Source organism: Musca domestica, unplaced genomic scaffold (assembly GCF_030504385.1).
Source record: "Musca domestica strain aabys unplaced genomic scaffold, Musca_domestica.polishedcontigs.V.1.1 42, whole genome shotgun sequence".
Taxonomy (NCBI): domain Eukaryota; kingdom Metazoa; phylum Arthropoda; class Insecta; order Diptera; family Muscidae; genus Musca; species Musca domestica.
The window spans coordinates 8,015,219-8,033,967 of record NW_026712329.1 but is presented as its reverse complement, the minus strand read 5'-3'; the positions used below and the strand labels follow the sequence as shown (position 1 = coordinate 8,033,967).

Here is an 18,749-nt window from a genome sequence, read left to right as displayed (position 1 = left end):
CACATACCAATGACTGTTGACTCTGCAACATTGCCAGAAACATCAGCTACAGTAATTGTGACACCAATGCCAACAACAGCAGCAAAAGCAACACCGAGTGGACAATAACTGACACTGACATTTCACATTAACATGTGTGCTATAAGCCATCAGAAAAAAACCAAAACAGGGTAAAAAATAGTCTGGAACAGATGTATGTAGAATGGAAGCAAATAGAGGCCACCGGGATTCAGACTGTATACTGCAATTAAACGACAAAAATACGATGACTTAATGGTCATAAAAAAAAGTTTTTGTATAGACTAGCCTAAAAAGATTATTCATAAATCATCTGAAGGAAGTTCTTATAGTTAAGCGGATTTAAAGTCCGAAAAGATACGATAGAAGAACCGGGGGAGTGTCTTAAAACGCAAACAGGAGGAGAGTTTTAAATAACTAGATGGAAGGGTGGAAGAAAAGAGTCTTACAAAAAACCCTGTCGAGCATTAGGGGAGGGTCTCCATAGAAAAGTCAGAGAAGGGTTTTACTGACGATCCTGCGGAAGAGTTTTTATAGAATAGCATGAGGGAAACTGGAGTAGTCTCTGTAGATTCCCTGAGTAGAGTCTTTCTACAGAATGCTAAAATTGAGTCGCTAAAGATAAGCTGAATGCCTAGGGCTCTCTATAGGAAAGCCTGAAGGCAGACTCTATATAAGATTCTAAGGGACACTGTTTAGAAGCGTCTAAACGATTTTTTTTTAGAAAACCCTGAGGGAGTCCCTATAGAGGGGCCTGAGGGAAAAAGAGGTCCCTATAGAGAGGCCTAAAGCGAGTTGAAGGCTATACAAGCCGGAACTCTTTTTAGTCAATTTGAAAGGACTGTTTATAGGCGAGATGAAAGGACGATACCTCGACGAGCTGAAGGGACACACAGTGGCGTGAGATCCCCAAAATCGGACATAAACTCAGGGAAGCATAGCGATAAAAGCTTCGAAATTTTGCTCAGACATTTATATTACCCCTAGATGTTTGGTATTAATATAGGAACATATCGGTTTTTTAAGAATCTGTCTCTCTCTCTGCAAAATGTTGTGAAGGTAAGTAAACTTTTATATTGACCCCATATAATGTTACCCCAAATTTAAGGTATTTTGAGAGTTTCAGACAGAGTTTTTCACAAACTTTTTATTTGGATTTTTGTCTTTAGATTTAAGAAGGTTTTCTAAGTATAAATTATTTTTTCTGGCTTAACTCAATTTTGTTATTTGGTACTGATATGAAAATTAAAAAAAGAGAGTAACATGCATGTGAGTAACAAAATGCTTCCTTTTATCTCTGACTTTTATGATCTAAGCCCAATGGGCCCTACAAAGACCTACGGTATTGGATGGTTTTATATTTGCAATTTTTGTAGTTTTTATCTACTGAGAAACAAAATGTGTAAAAAACTCTGTCTGAAACACTCAAAATACCTAAAATTAGGAAGTATCATTATATAGGGCCGATATAATAGTGGACTTACCTTCACAAAACTTAGTGAGAGAGATTCTATAAAAATATTGTCAATACATAATAGTAGATTTTCTTCAGAAAATTAACAGGGAGAGATTTTGTCAGCTCAGAACTAAAAAAGTTAAGTTACTCATGATTGGGTTTGAAATTATGGCCGAAACTTTAAAACTGAAAATTAGTAGGAACAGCAATATAGAGCTTATACCAATTACTGGAGCAAATTGTGGTCAAAAAGTTTCAAAATACCAAAAATAAACAGGAAGTATATGGGGGCATTACCGAAACTTTGGCCGATATGTTACATTTTGAATAGCATACTTACTAGGGGTAATATAAATGTCAGAGCAAATATTCAGAGCAATAGAATACTTCGCTGAATTAATCTCCGTTTTGGTGATTCTATCCCACTGTGGGACGATACGTCTCCGAGCTGAAATACTTTATATCAACGAGATGAAGGATCTGCATATCGACAAGATGATGGAACAATTCTTGCACGAGTTCATGGAACTGTTTTAAGGCGAGCAATAGAGATTTTTTGTATACTACAGGGTGAGATAAAACAACTGCAACAAAGTCAAGCGCCATAATTTTGTTCATTTTTTTAAAATTTTTATGAATGAGAGCAAAAATTTCGAAAATAGTATCAAATTTAAGAATAAGTTCAGATCTGTTCGAAGTGGTCAGCTTTGGCACGAATTATGGCCAATGAAACCGTCGCACACTGCCCGAATATTGCTCTGCGGTATTTTGGCCCATTCCCGGTGAAGCGCTTGCTTGAGGTAATCAACACTTTAGTATTTTTTAGTGCCAACCTAGCGTTCCAAAATATTCCAGACACAATAGTCCAACGGATTGGTATCCGGAGACTTTGGTGGCCATTGTGCGCTGGAAAAGAAGTGAGGGACCTCTTTTTGTAACCATTTTTGGGTGGCGCATGCTGAGTGCGTTGGAATGTCCAAGGTCTGCGGCCAAAATGTTTGCGTGCCCAAGGCTTTAATACACATTCCGGAATATTTTCGCGATAATATTCGCCATTTATTCTGATGCCACGGTCGATTAATACGAGCGGAGAGCGACCATCGGCTGTTATAGCGGCCCTCACCTTCACCATGGCCGGCGCTTGAGTTCTGGTGGCCAACCGAACCTGCACATTTTCAGCTGACCTCTTTGGCAAGTAAACGCAATCATTTTGTTTGTTTACAAACTGCTTGACAACAAATGTTTTCTAATCGTAGAAAACCAAATTCTGCAGTTCTCTGCTTCTTTAGCTCTTCTGAGTCTATTTTCTTTCGGTTGCGGTGTAAGTTCTTGCACTTCTTGGAATTTCAATGAGCTCGGGGTAAGCTCATTTTTCAATATTTGCCGAATGGAATATTGCGATATGTTCAGCTCACGAGCCATTTTTCCGCCACTGCGACGCGGGTGTCGATCTAGTCGCTTCTTTACTTTTCGAACCATTTCTGCTTATGTTACTGTTTTCTTCCGTTCACTTCCTTGACATCGGGCTACGCTACAAGTATCACGGTAACGATCGATGGTACGAGACACAAAAGATTTATTCACATGCTGGAGTGCTCTAACGATAGCCACTTTTTTCCAGCCAAATATAAAGAAATCACACTATCACGCCTGCATTCCATCACGAATAACTTTTTTTAATATAATTAGCTGTCACTGGAATAATTTTAACAGCTGTCGGACGAGTGGCTTAGTCTGAAGTTGGTTGCAGTTTTTTCATCTCACCCTGTAGGTGATTTGACTCTTTTAAGCGAGTTAGAGGGACTATTTAAGCGACCTGTTGGGACTTTTGGTAGTCGAGTTGTATGGACCTTTTATATGATTGCTGAATGGACTGTTTTTAGACGAGATGAAGCGACCCATCTTAGACGATTTAAATGGTCACTGATGGGTAAGCTGAAACGCCCGTAATATGCCAAAAGAAGTTTTTTTTAGAGAGCAAATGATACAGATTTGACGAGCTGAGGGGACTCTTTATTTCTGTTATTACACTGAAAGGACTGTTATTAAACTGTTGATACACGACTAAAGGGACTGTTAATATACAAGCTGAAAGGAATGTTTATTGTGAGTTGTATATGTGATTGTAGATGTAAGTACACGAGCGTAAGGGACTCTTAATACACTAGCTCCAGTAAATTTATTTTTTGTTACATAGCATAACGCCATAACCATAACCTTTACCATAAATACCAATTGCATTTTGGGTTTCGGCCTTAACCATAACAAAAGAAGTGATTGTTGTTTATTTATTTGTCATATTTCTACGGTATTTTACGAAAACTTAAATATATTTGTATGTTTCAATTTATATTTTTCGCCCGTAAACAACAACTGTTTATGGTTATGTCACCCCTAATCGAAAATTTTAAATGTGTGTATGGTTATAGTTAGAGTTATTGCTACGGCGTTGTTGTATATCACATCTAATTGAACTAAAAAAGGACTGAATACAGACGGGCAGGAGGAATGTAATTAAGGAATTAGACAATATGAAGAACGGTTATAAGGCGAACTGAAGGGACTGCTTATTGACAAGCTTAAGGGCTATTTATACTCTACCTAGCTGTATATATACGATGTAAATTCTGAAACTGTATAACGAGCTTAAAATAGTCTTTCATACACGATCTATAGCGTATATTTCATATCAGCAAAACAAGTTCTTCAATAGACAATCCAAATGAAGACTTTCTTTGAACCTTTTTTTAACAAACTGCAAACGGAAATGAATCTCTTGAGCTTGCCTGATGTATACTAACCTCGTCACTTATCATTTTGTTAATATTTATTTAATTTCATGTAAATCATTTTTATTAATCTTTTAAATATGGTTTTTGTTCTCTTTTATTGTCGTTTCTTGTGGAACAATGCTTTTATTTCATTATATGACTGTCGTTTGGCTGCGGGCGTGTTGTTGTATTTTCGTCTGTATATCCGTTTCCTGCATTTTGTGAAACTCACATCACGTATCCGCCACAATGAATTGTCGTCATCGTTGGTTTCAATTCATCTACTTGCTGTCGTTATTTGCTGCTCTCTTTTCTTTGCAAAATGACTGTGTGTGTATGCGTATGTACGGGTGTGCGGTGTCTGAACGTGATTGTCGAAAATGTTATTTCCTTGGATTTATCTTCCCCTAATCCAACCATTCATGTTATGAATCGTTCGCTCGTTCATCTATCCCTACACACATCCTTCCATCCACACCATCTATGTCCTGACACTGGATTATTGCACGCATACATCTACACATGGCGTGTAATTCATATAATGTTATTTGATTTTCATACATGACATTTTGGATGACGATGCTGCTGATGATGATGGTGATGATCATGACGCCTTGTACATTTCTGGCGCTTGTACAAAAACAATCATAAACAATGCCAATAATATACCCACAAATACCAATCATTCCACTTCCTGCTTGGCCCCCGCAACGACTAACTAACTGACTGTTTGACTGAATGTATGTCATGCATAAACACACGCGCACACACACTGGCGACGACAACAGGATAAGGATGATAATAATCGTCATTACAATCACATCAATTCGCAATTCACTTTCACGCCAGAAGAGATCAAATACGACAACAAACACTACAAATATCTCAAGTACACTGCTTACAAAAAGGTGAGTACCACTTTTGGGACAATAATAGAGAACTATTATATACTCGTAGACACTTTTTTTGGTGTTGGTGTCAGTTATGAACTACTCGGGGAAAACTAAGTATAGTAGATATCTAATGTGGAACAGAAGTTCAAAAAAATTAATACAGATTTGTGAAGGATTATGGGGGATTTAAATTAATTAAAGTACCTGTAATATTTATTCTATCTATAAAATAGCAGTTTAAGCCCCCTGAATATGGAAGAGAGTTTTTAATGGTTCTAACCACAAAATTTATCTGAAAAGTGTCTTACTCATAGGATACATATAAACATTTTTTGGTCCTCTGAAAACCTTGCACATGCCTTCTGTCAATGCATTATCTTTTGAATTCCTGTCTATCAAAGAGCTGTTTAGAGTTTTAATCTATGAGAGATCGTGGACCAAAAAAAACTTCTGCTGACCATACCGATATAGCAAAGCAAATTCTCCCCATGAAAACCTTCTAAGAGGCCTTCTAGTGGGAGAAGAAAAGCTGCAAAAACTCTCCCCATACAAGACATATTGGAGGTATTCCCTTCATAGATACCTGTTAGAGGTCTTCCCTTCTTTCCCTAAGAGACTTCAGGACTTCTATAGTAGATCGATTATAAATCTTCTCTCCATAGGATACCAGTTCGATTGTAGATAAACTGTTCGGTTTATTCTCTCGTTAGAAGACCTATTCAATTAGAGGTCTTCTCTTCCAGGACCCTCTCAAGCTCTACTCTACACATTCTCTTTGAAGATATCTGTTTGCGATATTTCCTTAATCACAAACTTTTAAAGGTCAATTGAAAAGGGTCCTCTATCCATAGAAGACCTGCTCGATATGTTCTGTTGTTTTGAGTTCTGTTAGATATCTTGTCTCTGTTGAAGTCCTATTTACAAAAGGTATGTTCGGGGTCTTCTATCAGTGGAAGGGTGAGGGTGAGACAAAGAAACTGCAACAAAGTCAAACGCGGATAGGTATTCGGAGATTTTGGTGGCCATTGTGCGCTGGAAATAAAGCGAGGAACCTCATTTTGTAACCTTTCTTGGGTGGTTCGTGCTGAGTGCGATGGTGCTGAGTCCTGTTTGAATGTCGAAGGCTTTAATAAACCCTCTAGAATATTTTCGCGATAATATTCGGCATTTATTTTGATGCCACGGTCGGTTAATACGAGCGGAGACCCACCATCGGATGTTATTGCGGTCATGGCTGGCGCTTGAGTTCTGGTGGCCGACCGAAGGTGCACATTTTCATTATTATTATTATTATTATTATTATTATTATTATTATTATTATTATTATTATTATTATTATTATTATTATTATTATTATTATTATTATTATTATTATTATTATTATTATTATTATTATTATTATTATTATTATTATTATTATTATTGTTATTGTTATTATTATTATTATTATTATTATTATTATTATTATTATTATTATTATTATTATTATTATTATTATTATTATTATTATTATTATTATTATTATTATTATTATTATTATTATTATTATTATTATTATTATGTTTATTAATATTAATTAAAGCAGATATACACAACACTTGAATTGTGTAACCTTGGTATGTTTACAATTTCTTGTAATCTACCAAGAATATTTATTTTTGCTTTCTATTTATACATTTTTGAATTCATTAAAACTAGCATTTAAAGTTAACTAAGCAATAAATTACTTCAGCCAATAACCCATGCAATGTGAAACCAATCGAGGTGTTTCTTTATTTAGGCTATTGGCCTGCATAAGGCAAACAATAATTATATAGGTCAGTTATATGCTGACATAGAATAAAATAATAATAAAAACAAAATTAAAAAATGTGTTAGTAAAATATGTTCTTTTGAACATTCTCCCCCACGTTGAACGAGGAACGTTCAAGAAACTGTCTGGTCAATGACGTATGATGATGAGACTGACTGCCGAGGGGTAGGTGTTGGGTTCATGTTATTGTTGGAAGTTCTGTGGTGGCGAAACTTGACAATGACGTATATGGCTACTCCAATTCCAATGCAAAGAGCTAGATAGCTGATGGTATGATGGTGAATGGCCGTCGATTTCATTAATTGTGGAAGGCGTCCGATTTCAATAGTTTTTAGCTGTTGGTGTAAGGTGACGAGTTCAGCAGCATGTGTTTCATAGGTGCTGTTTAATGTTTTGTTGAGCAAGACAAGCTTACTGCTTGAGATTATGGAATCCAGTGGCTTAAGTCTCAGATATGATGTGTGCACTGTTGTTTTGTTTTCGTAGTGACCGTATATTGTAAATGTGTTGTCTTTGAAAATGCAGCCTGGCCCAATTTCTAAAGTTCCAGCTCCTTGCACCTCCAGGTGTGTCATTTTTGTACCACAAACAAAGGACAATTCTGTTACATTGGCTAGAGTAAACATCCATTTATTCTTTTGTTCCATTTGTCTCCAAGTTTGGTGGTGCATGGTCGATTGCAAGTCGCACGCTTCTGACGATTTGTTCAATAAGAAAATCACCTCGCATAAATGTGATCGATCGCCTTTGCTAAATTTCGCTTGGTTGTCGCAAATAAAAACGTCATTTGTGGTATGTATGCAGCTGTTCATTTCTTCTGCGGTTAGCGATATGAACTCATCCCGATGGACGTTAGCTGCCAATAATGTTGATTTCAAAGCTATTGAAATAAATCGACCGGATCGTAGCATAGGTACGGGGATCATTTTGAATAAATCATACTGCTGGAGATCCACTAATGGAAGGCGAATCTCGAATATGATATGGTTCTTAATAACCCTTCCCTTACTCTTCATTAATTTGAAGAAATCCGAAACATTATCTTCGCGAACGGGTAGAGCACGAGATGGAGGAATGTGAGCCTTGATGGTTTGGAGCTCTTGTAGCAATTGATGTGGCGTAAGTAGCAACGGACTTATCCGACCATGATGAGCATCCGTTAAAACGTCGATTAAGTTATCTTCTATATGTTTCAACCTTGATGAAAGTAGCATGAGCTGTGAAGTGAGAAACATAATTGATTGTGTTGTCTTTACAACATCTTCTTCTTTCTTCACCTTATTTGCCAAAAGGTTCATCTCCACTTGCATGTTGCCGAAGTTCCTTTGGCTCGTATCTTCGTCCTTTCTAATTATGTTGATTGTTGAATCAATAATAGATGTCTGATTTTTTAGAAGATCCAACAAATGTTGCTTGTCTTCATTTGCCTTCTCAATTGTCACAGTCATTTGCTCCGCATATTCCGAATCCAAGACACCAAATAACGAGTGTGCGAGGTTCCCGACTATGTTTAGAGCTCCTCTCCTGATGCGCCTGGGGAATATGTTCAGTGTATTTGATTCCAACTGCTTTTGTACTTGAATAAGATTTTCTGAAAGTATCTCACAGCTTCTGTTCTCAACTGCTATCTTACACAACTTCTGAAGGGTTCCTATCCCGGTAGAAAAGCCATCCATATCTGCCCAAAATGGGGAAAGATCATAATAAGTGATCAGTTTCCACTCTGCTGTTACTACTTTTGTGATTCCAATTCCTTCAAAATAGATGCCGGGCTTATTCTCAAACTTGTGTATGTTGAACGAATGACACAAGCATAGAGGTAAAAATAGTAAAGCCACAAGCATCATCGATACTAGCATGCTGCTTGACGTCTTCAATCGCTTTGGAGATGGCTCTTCACTCCTACTCTTGGTCTCTATAGGCGGAAGAGGTTCCTTTTCCTTTTTCCATAAAACTAGCAGATCCCTATTTTTATCAAACGACCAGGATTGACGTACTACTTGGAGCAGAGTTCTACTTCAACCTGATTCTCTCACAAGAACTTCGAATGTCCAAAGAGCTTCCTATATTGAAGAACTCAAACTAGGATGGATTGCTAGTGGAAGAGTTCAGGCTGAATCAGAAACTGTGACATGCGCCGTTTTCGGAGAAGATGAACATGCTTTAGAAGATTTATTAAAGATGTTCTGGGAACAAGACGATGTTTGTGAAGACCAGAAGTTGACAATAGCAGAGGAACAGTGTGAAAATCACTTCAACCAAAATACAACAGTGAATGAGAATGGTCGGTTTGTGGTGCGATTACCGTTTGCAGACGGCCCTGAGAAAATTTCTGAATCCTTGAATATTGCAGCATCAAGATTCTTTGCGTTGGAACGTCGCTTATCTAAGGATGCAAGTCTTCACGAGCAGTATGCTAAATTTATGAAGGAGTATGAGGATCTGGGACATATGACGAAAATACAATCAAGAGAGGTGCGTGGTAATCATTACTATATCCCGCATCATTGTGTCCTACGCCCAAATAGCAGCACAACAAAACTGAGGGTTGTGTTCGATGCGTCTTGCAAGTCATCATCTGGATGGTCACTCAATGATATTTTGCATTCAGGTCCCAGGGTTCAAGGAGATCTGTTTGGAATGCTGTTGCGGTTTAGACTGCCGAGATTTGTGTTTACAACAGACATTGAAAAGATGTACAGACAAGTGCTAGTCGACAAAAGAGATCGCAAATATCAACTAATCGTATGGAGAAACACTCCAGACAAGGAACTCGAACATTACATGTTGAATACGTTAACATATGGTACGACGTGTGCCCCATATCTTGCTACAAGATGTCTGAAAAGGCTAGCAGATACGAACATACAAAGATATCCATTGGGGGCGATGGTATTGCAAAAGAATTTTTACGTTGACGATTGCATGTGCGGGTCTGACAGTTTAACAACGGCAACTGAGATGCAGAAACAAGTTAATATGTTACTACTGGAAGCTGGATTTAGACTACGAAAATGGTGTGCTAACCACTTAAAACTGCTGCATGGAATTCCTCCAGAAGATAGAGAAGTAGATCTCAATTTTGACAAATCATCAACCAAGGTTTTGGGATTAACATGGATTCCTCAAGCAGACCGATTTTGTTTGAAGAGTGATGTGAACGAATGCACCAAGGTCACCAAGCGGAAGGTCACATCTGATTTGGCAAGATTGTTTGACCCCTTAGGAATTGCGGGTCCTGTGGTGTCAGCAGCTAAGATCTTTATTCAGCAACTGTGGAAGAATAAACTTGGCTGGGACGAGGAACTGCCAGCAGAAAGGGCAGCATATTGGCTATCGTTCCGAGAAGGTCTGAAGATGTTAAATGATTTCAGGTTACCCAGACACATGTTTGATGGAGAGAAACCAACAAAAATTGAGATACATACTTTCGTGGACGCGTCAGAAAAGGCATATGGTGCTGTGGTGTATCTTCGAGCTATGCTGCCAGACGGCAGGCATATAGTCAGACTTCTTTGTTCAAAATCAAAAATAGCACCAATAAAGGAGATCACGCTGCCACGGTTAGAGCTTTGTGCCGCTGAATTGGGAACAAAACTTACTGCTAAGGTCAAAGCCGAATTGGGTTACGAAGATCTAAGGACTATTTATTGGTCAGACTCAGAGATTACATTGTACTGGATCAATTCAGAACCATCAGCTCTAAAGACGTTCGTTGCCAACAAAGTAAAAAATAAAGAAGGCGATCGATCACATTTATGCGAGGTGATTTTCTTATTGAACAAATCGTCAGAAGCGTGCGACTTGCAATCGACCATGCACCACCAAACTTGGAGACAAATGGAACAAAAGAATAAATGGATGTTTACTCTAGCCAATTTAACAGAATTGTCCTTTGTTTGTGGTACAAAAATGACACACCTGGAGGTGCAAGGAGCTGGAACTTTAGAAATTGGGCCAGGCTGCATTTTCAAAGACAACACATTTACAATATACGGTCACTACGAAAACAAAACAACAGTGCACACATCATATCTGAGACTTAAGCCACTGGATTCCATAATCTCAAGCAGTAAGCTTGTCTTGCTCAACAAAACATTAAACAGCACCTATGAAACACATGCTGCTGAACTCGTCACCTTACACCAACAGCTAAAAACTATTGAAATCGGACGCCTTCCACAATTAATGAAATCGACGGCCATTCACCATCATACCATCAGCTATCTAGCTCTTTGCATTGGAATTGGAGTAGCCATATACGTCATTGTCAAGTTTCGTCACCACAGAACTTCCAACAATAACATGAACCCAACACCTACCCCTCGGCAGTCAGTCTCATCATCATACGTCATTGACCAGACAGTTTCTTGAACGTTCCTCGTTCAACGTGGGGGAGAATGTTCAAAAGAAACAGGACTTGTGCCCTTGTGAAACAGGACTTGTGCCCCTCTCCTTCAACAAAGATCGGATACTCAATGAATTTTATTTGCGGATTTGTTTTGTTTTGAGAGAGAAAACCAAAAAAAAAAAAAAAAAACAGACGAGAAAGAAGCTATGAGTTTAAGGCGATTCTGGATTTCGGTTCACAAATTAATCTGGTGTCAGAGCGACTAGTGCAGAGGTTGGGTATCGAACCCATTCAAACATCTCTCTGTATCGAAGGTGTTGGAGGTAGATCAAGAACCGCAAACCACAGGGTCAACGTGGAGCTTAAGTCACTCACCAGCAAATTCAGAACACGCCTAGAAGCCTTTGTGTTACCAAATATAGTGCCACCCCAACCAAGCACTGAGATCGACATCACATCATGGCCTATTCCAGAAAACATAAAAATAGGGATCTGCTAGTTTTATGTTTTCTGGAATAGGCCATGATGTGATGTCGATCTCAGTGCTTGGTTGGGGTGGCACTATATTTGGTAACACAAAGGCTTCTAGGCGTGTTCTGAATTTGCTGGTGAGTGACTTAAGCTCCACGTTGACCCTGTGGTTTGCGGTTCTTGATCTACCTCCAACACCTTCGATACAGAGAGATGTTTGAATGGGTTCGATACCCAACCTCTGCACTAGTCGCTCTGACACCAGATTAATTTGTGAACCGGAATCCAGAATCGCCTTAAACTCATAGCTTCTTCCATTATTTGCCTTGATCGCAACACGTGCGGTTGCAAGAAGTACGTATGATTGGGATCTATTCGCCGATGCTACTGTTGGCGGCTGTTGAACCGACAAATCTGCTGACTTGTTCTCTACTTGTGGCCTCGTTGAAAAATGCAAAAGTGTATTGTGTTTTTGTTGACACTTCCTGCACTTCCCACTTGTACACGTTTTTGCCTGATGGTCATCCTTGAAGCAATTTAGACACATCTTGTGTCTAGCAACCCATTTCTGTCTTTCGGGCACTGTCATTGCCAAGAACTGTTTGCAGTAATATAGGGGGTGGTCACCTTTGCACATGTGACATCTACGGATCGTGGTGGAAGCAGTCGTTGCTGACGGTTTGCTCTTCTGAATCCCATTGACAGCTTCTAATGATTCGAAACGACTCCTCAAACATTTCATGAAATGATCCATCGTTTGGAGTTCTTTCGAATCTACAATCGACTGCTCATACAACACATGAGTAGTCTTGTCCATCCTCTTTGTTAGGATGTGGATTAAGAGTGGATCCCATTCCTTTGGCCTTACTCCAAGACCCTCCAATGCCAATAACGATTCATGAAGACTATCATGAAAGTCCTTCACTGATCTGCTATCGCCAGACATGTTGGGCAGGTTTAGCATTCTCTCAAGTATAGTTGACACTTGAGCTCTCTTGTTATTGTACCTGTCTTGGAGTGTCTTCCAGGCAATGTCGTAATTCGCCTCGGTCAACTCGAGGTGCCTTATGAGTTTCTCGGCTTCCCCAGTCACGTTGGCCTTGAGATACCACATTTTTTGCACTTGTGGCAAGGCTTGCTCGTTGATCATTTTCCCAAAAATGTCAGCAAACGTCTGCCACTTCGAATAATCCCCATTAAATTGAGGGATTGTAATTTTTGGCAGATTAACTTGATTTGCCAAGTTTCCGCCTGATCTCTGCTGAGACGACGAATGATCGACCTGTGTTAGCGTCGATATTTTTTCTTTGAACTTTAACGTCTCTTCCTCTAAGAGAACGTAGGCTGATGCATCGTACCCCACCAACGTTGGGTCATCAAAGTCCTCGAACATTTTGAAGTGGATATCTTCCACGTGTGTCCACAGTTTTTCAATTGCAGCCACTGTCTGACAGGGAGCAGCTTGGCCTGAATTGCCCCTTATTAACGTTTGTATGGACTGCATTAGAGCCCTCTGACGTCTCACTAATGCAGTCACGCTGCTGGTTGCAGTAAACTGGCCTGATTGTTTTTGCACCCCCTCCCTTGTTGCGGGAAGCGGTTTCTGAGGCATTTGTTCTTTGCCCCTTTTGATGTCTGCCTCGATGTTGTCGATTGCAGCTCTGTACTCTTCACCAATGACTTGGTATTCGTTATTGGTGATATGGAGATGTGACTCTGCCGCAGGATCTGCACGAATTTTGTTTTCATTGCGATCGATCTCTGCCCAGAGTGCTTCCATTTCCTTGAGCTTTTTGCTGTAGAACTCCACCGTTCTTCTTTCCAATGGAGCCTTTTTTACGTTCGCAATTGCCTTCCTCAACTCGGCAATTGCTGCTTGTTGTTGCTCGATTACTGTAGCTAGATCCATACTGTATCCGCCTTACGGTGATTAGCTATCAGTTGATTCAGATTCTTGATGTAGGTACTGGCTTCTTCTCCAGATGTTTCTGGCTCTTAGATGGTGCTACTAGTTGTACGTAACTAGCTCCTTTCACAAATAAATATTTCAAATTCCTTACCACTGGTGGGGGGAAATTCGAAATTTATGAGTGAATCAAGTAATCCTTGTCAGGATCACGTCGGGGTCACCAAAAAATGTCGAGATTTGTGTTTACAACAGACATTGAAAAGATGTACAGACAAGTGCTAGTCGACAAAAGAGATCGCAAATATCAACTAATCGTATGGAGAAACACTCCAGACAAGGAACTCGAACATTACATGTTGAATACGTTAACATATGGTACGACGTGTGCCCCATATCTTGCTACAAGATGTCTGAAAAGGCTAGCAGATACGAACATACAAAGATATCCATTGGGGGCGATGGTATTCCGGTTCACAAATTAATCTGGTGTCAGAGCGACTAGTGCAGAGGTTGGGTATCGAACCCATTCAAACATCTCTCTGTATCGAAGGTGTTGGAGGTAGATTACAAGAAATTGTAAACATACCAAGGTTACACAATTTAAGTGTTGTGTATATCTGCTTTAATTAAATATTAATAAACATTTTTTGTCTTCCTTAATAATGACCAATTGACCAGGTTCCACGTTTGGAGATGGTGTACTCCATTTCCTTCTTTCTTGCAGAGTATTTAAGTACTCCGTGGACCAACGTTTCCAGAACTCATGCCTAATTTGAGATACGACCTTCCATCTGCTTGTCAATGATGTTGACCATTGGTTCGCTGATGGGTCAACCTGTGCCGTTAACGGTTCTCCCACAAGAAAATGACCAGGTGTTAATGCAGCTAGATCATTTGGATCGTCAGAAATAGGAGTCAACGGTCTGGAATTCAGGATTGCTTCTATTTCAATAACAACTGTTTCCAACTCTTCGTGGGTTAATGATGCACTATTAGTGGTGCGAAGCAACAGTTGCTTGGCTGACTTCACCGCGGCTTCCCATAAGCCACCAAAATGTGGTGCTCTTGGGGGAATAAACTGGAAATCGATCCCTTCTCTTGAACACGTCTCCGCTATTATTTTTTTGCCTTTCTCCCCAAAGACAGCCTTATTGAATTCATCGAGCTGATTTTTAGCACCTACAAAGTTAGTCGCGTTGTCTGAATATAGGGTTTGACATTTTCCTCGCCGAGAGATAAATCTCTTCAATGCTCCAATGAATGCTTCCGTTGTTAGGTCTGTAACTACTTCCAAATGTACAGCCTTTGTTGCGAAGCAGACAAAGACAGCAATGTAAACCTTGTGTGGTCTCTTGCCTCGTATTTTGTAGTGGACCCATAACGGTCCGCAATAGTCAACGCCGGAGACAATAAACGGCCTTGCTGGTGTGACTCTGCTCGGTGGGAGATTTCCCATGATTTGGTTGTATAACTTTGGCTTCGCCCGGGTGCACCTTACGCAATTTTGCACAATGTTGCGAGCCATAGCCTTCCCCTTGATTATCCAATATTTTTGTCTTGATGTTGCCAGTAATAGTTGTGAGCCACAGTGGCTATTCTCTAAATGGATCATGCTAAGAATGAGTTTCACAATTGGATCGTTGTATGGTAACAACATCGGGTGTTTTGTGTCGTATGCTAAGGTTGCCTCTTCCAACCTGCCACCGACTCTAAGTATTCCTCTGTCATCAAGAAACGGAGTTAAACTATGTATGGAGCTTGATTTGTCCAATGCTCCATGTTTCCTCAATTGCTGAATTTCTTTCGCAAAATCTGCCACCTGTACGGTCTTGACTATTAGTTGCATCGCCTGATTCAACTCCATAGGTGTCAATACATCTGTCGAACTTCCATGCTTGCGTCCCTTTATCCTTTCTGAAAATCGCAGGACATAACCGACAATACGTTGTAATCGTCTAAATGAACCCTTGTGGTTGATTCCATAGATCATATCCTGTAACCCACTCTGTGAGGCAATTGCTGATACTGTAGATTTTGTCTTGAATTCAAGATCGGATTGATTTTCTCTATTCTTTGAGAAGGGCCCCGGCCAGAGAGATTCATTTCCATGTAGATACGTGGGTCCATAAAACCACATCAGACATCCCGACAGACGATCTGGTTTCATACCTCTGGATATATAATCGGCAGGATTATCCTTCGTCCCCACATGTCGCCATTGAGTGTTTATTGATCTGCCTTGTATATTTTTTACTTTGTTGGCAACGAACGTCTTTAGAGCTGATGGTTCTGAATTGATCCAGTACAATGTAATCTCTGAGTCTGACCAATAAATAGTCCTTAGATCTTCGTAACCCAATTCGGCTTTGACCTTAGCAGTAAGTTTTGTTCCCAATTCAGCGGCACAAAGCTCTAACCGTGGCAGCGTGATCTCCTTTATTGGTGCTATTTTTGATTTTGAACAAAGAAGTCTGACTATATGCCTGCCGTCTGGCAGCATAGCTCGAAGATACACCACAGCACCATATGCCTTTTCTGACGCGTCCACGAAAGTATGTATCTCAATTTTTGTTGGTTTCTCTCCATCAAACATGTGTCTGGGTAACCTGAAATCATTTAACATCTTCAGACCTTCTCGGAACGATAGCCAATATGCTGCCCTTTCTGCTGGCAGTTCCTCGTCCCAGCCAAGTTTATTCTTCCACAGTTGCTGAATAAAGATCTTAGCTGCTGACACCACAGGACCCGCAATTCCTAAGGGGTCAAACAATCTTGCCAAATCAGATGTGACCTTCCGCTTGGTGACCTTGGTGCATTCGTTCACATCACTCTTCAAACAAAATCGGTCTGCTTGAGGAATCCATGTTAATCCCAAAACCTTGGTTGATGATTTGTCAAAATTGAGATCTACTTCTCTATCTTCTGGAGGAATTCCATGCAGCAGTTTTAAGTGGTTAGCACACCATTTTCGTAGTCTAAATCCAGCTTCCAGTAGTAACATATTAACTTGTTTCTGCATCTCAATTGCCGTTGTTAAACTGTCAGACCCGCACATGCAATCGTCAACGTAAAAATTCTTTTGCAATACCATCGCCCCCAATGGATATCTTTGTATGTTCGTATCTGCTAGCCTTTTCAGACATCTTGTAGCAAGATATGGGGCACACGTCGTACCATATGTTAACGTATTCAACATGTAATGTTCGAGTTCCTTGTCTGGAGTGTTTCTCCATACGATTAGTTGATATTTGCGATCTCTTTTGTCGACTAGCACTTGTCTGTACATCTTTTCAATGTCTGTTGTAAACACAAATCTCGGCAGTCTAAACCGCAACAGCATTCCAAACAGATCTCCTTGAACCCTGGGACCTGAATGCAAAATATCATTGAGTGACCATCCAGATGATGACTTGCAAGACGCATCGAACACAACCCTCAGTTTTGTTGTGCTGCTATTTGGGCGTAGGACACAATGATGCGGGATATAGTAATGATTACCACGCACCTCTCTTGATTGTATTTTCGTCATATGTCCCAGATCCTCATACTCCTTCATAAATTTAGCATACTGCTCGTGAAGACTTGCATCCTTAGATAAGCGACGTTCCAACGCAAAGAATCTTGATGCTGCAATATTCAAGGATTCAGAAATTTTCTCAGGGCCGTCTGCAAACGGTAATCGCACCACAAACCGACCATTCTCATTCACTGTTGTATTTTGGTTGAAGTGATTTTCACACTGTTCCTCTGCTATTGTCAACTTCTGGTCTTCACAAACATCGTCTTGTTCCCAGAACATCTTTAATAACTCTTCTAAAGCATGTTCATCTTCTCCGAAAACGGCGCATGTCACAGTTTCTGATTCAGCCTGAACTCTTCCACTAGCAATCCATCCTAGTTTTGAGTTCTTCAATATAGGAAGCTCTTTGGACATTCGAAGTTCTTGTGAGAGAATCAGGTTGAAGTAGAACTCTGCTCCAAGTAGTACGTCAATCCTGGTCGTTTGATAAAAATAGGGATCTGCTAGTTTTATGTTTTCTGGAATAGGCCATGATGTGATGTCGATCTCAGTGCTTGGTTGGGGTGGCACTATATTTGGTAACACAAAGGCTTCTAGGCGTGTTCTGAATTTGCTGGTGAGTGACTTAAGCTCCACGTTGACCCTGTGGTTTGCGGTTCTTGATCTACCTCCAACACCTTCGATACAGAGAGATGTTTGAATGGGTTCGATACCCAACCTCTGCACTAGTCGCTCTGACACCAGATTAATTTGTGAACCGGAATCCAGAATCGCCTTAAACTCATAGCTTCTTCCATTATTTGCCTTGATCGCAACACGTGCGGTTGCAAGAAGTACGTATGATTGGGATCTATTCGCCGATGCTACTGTTGGCGGCTGTTGAACCGACAAATCTGCTGACTTGTTCTCTACTTGTGGCCTCGTTGAAAAATGCAAAAGTGTATTGTGTTTTTGTTGACACTTCCTGCACTTCCCACTTGTACACGTTTTTGCCTGATGGTCATCCTTGAAGCAATTTAGACACATCTTGTGTCTAGCAACCCATTTCTGTCTTTCGGGCACTGTCATTGCCAAGAACTGTTTGCAGTAATATAGGGGGTGGTCACCTTTGCACATGTGACATCTACGGATCGTGGTGGAAGCAGTCGTTGCTGACGGTTTGCTCTTCTGAATCCCATTGACAGCTTCTAATGATTCGAAACGACTCCTCAAACATTTCATGAAATGATCCATCGTTTGGAGTTCTTTCGAATCTACAATCGACTGCTCATACAACACATGAGTAGTCTTGTCCATCCTCTTTGTTAGGATGTGGATTAAGAGTGGATCCCATTCCTTTGGCCTTACTCCAAGACCCTCCAATGCCAATAACGATTCATGAAGACTATCATGAAAGTCCTTCACTGATCTGCTATCGCCAGACATGTTGGGCAGGTTTAGCATTCTCTCAAGTATAGTTGACACTTGAGCTCTCTTGTTATTGTACCTGTCTTGGAGTGTCTTCCAGGCAATGTCGTAATTCGCCTCGGTCAACTCGAGGTGCCTTA

At 40.1% G+C, this 18,749-nt stretch overlaps 1 protein-coding gene across 8 annotated transcripts in view; it reads left to right on the top strand.

Annotated features, from left to right (window-relative positions):
• LOC109612178 (proteoglycan Cow) overlaps positions 1 to 18,749 on the top strand; it is a 298,610-nt gene that overhangs the window by 235,606 nt on the left and 44,255 nt on the right. For 6 of the 8 annotated variants that reach the window (XM_059127027.1, XM_059127031.1, XM_059127030.1 and 3 more), the window contains exon 8: positions 5,034 to 5,153. The exons of the other annotated variants lie outside the window; for them this stretch is intronic. In XM_059127027.1, the coding sequence (XP_058983010.1) occupies positions 5,034 to 5,153 (120 nt within the window). The remainder of the gene's footprint in view (positions 1 to 5,033; positions 5,154 to 18,749) is intronic. 8 annotated transcript variants of the gene reach the window in all.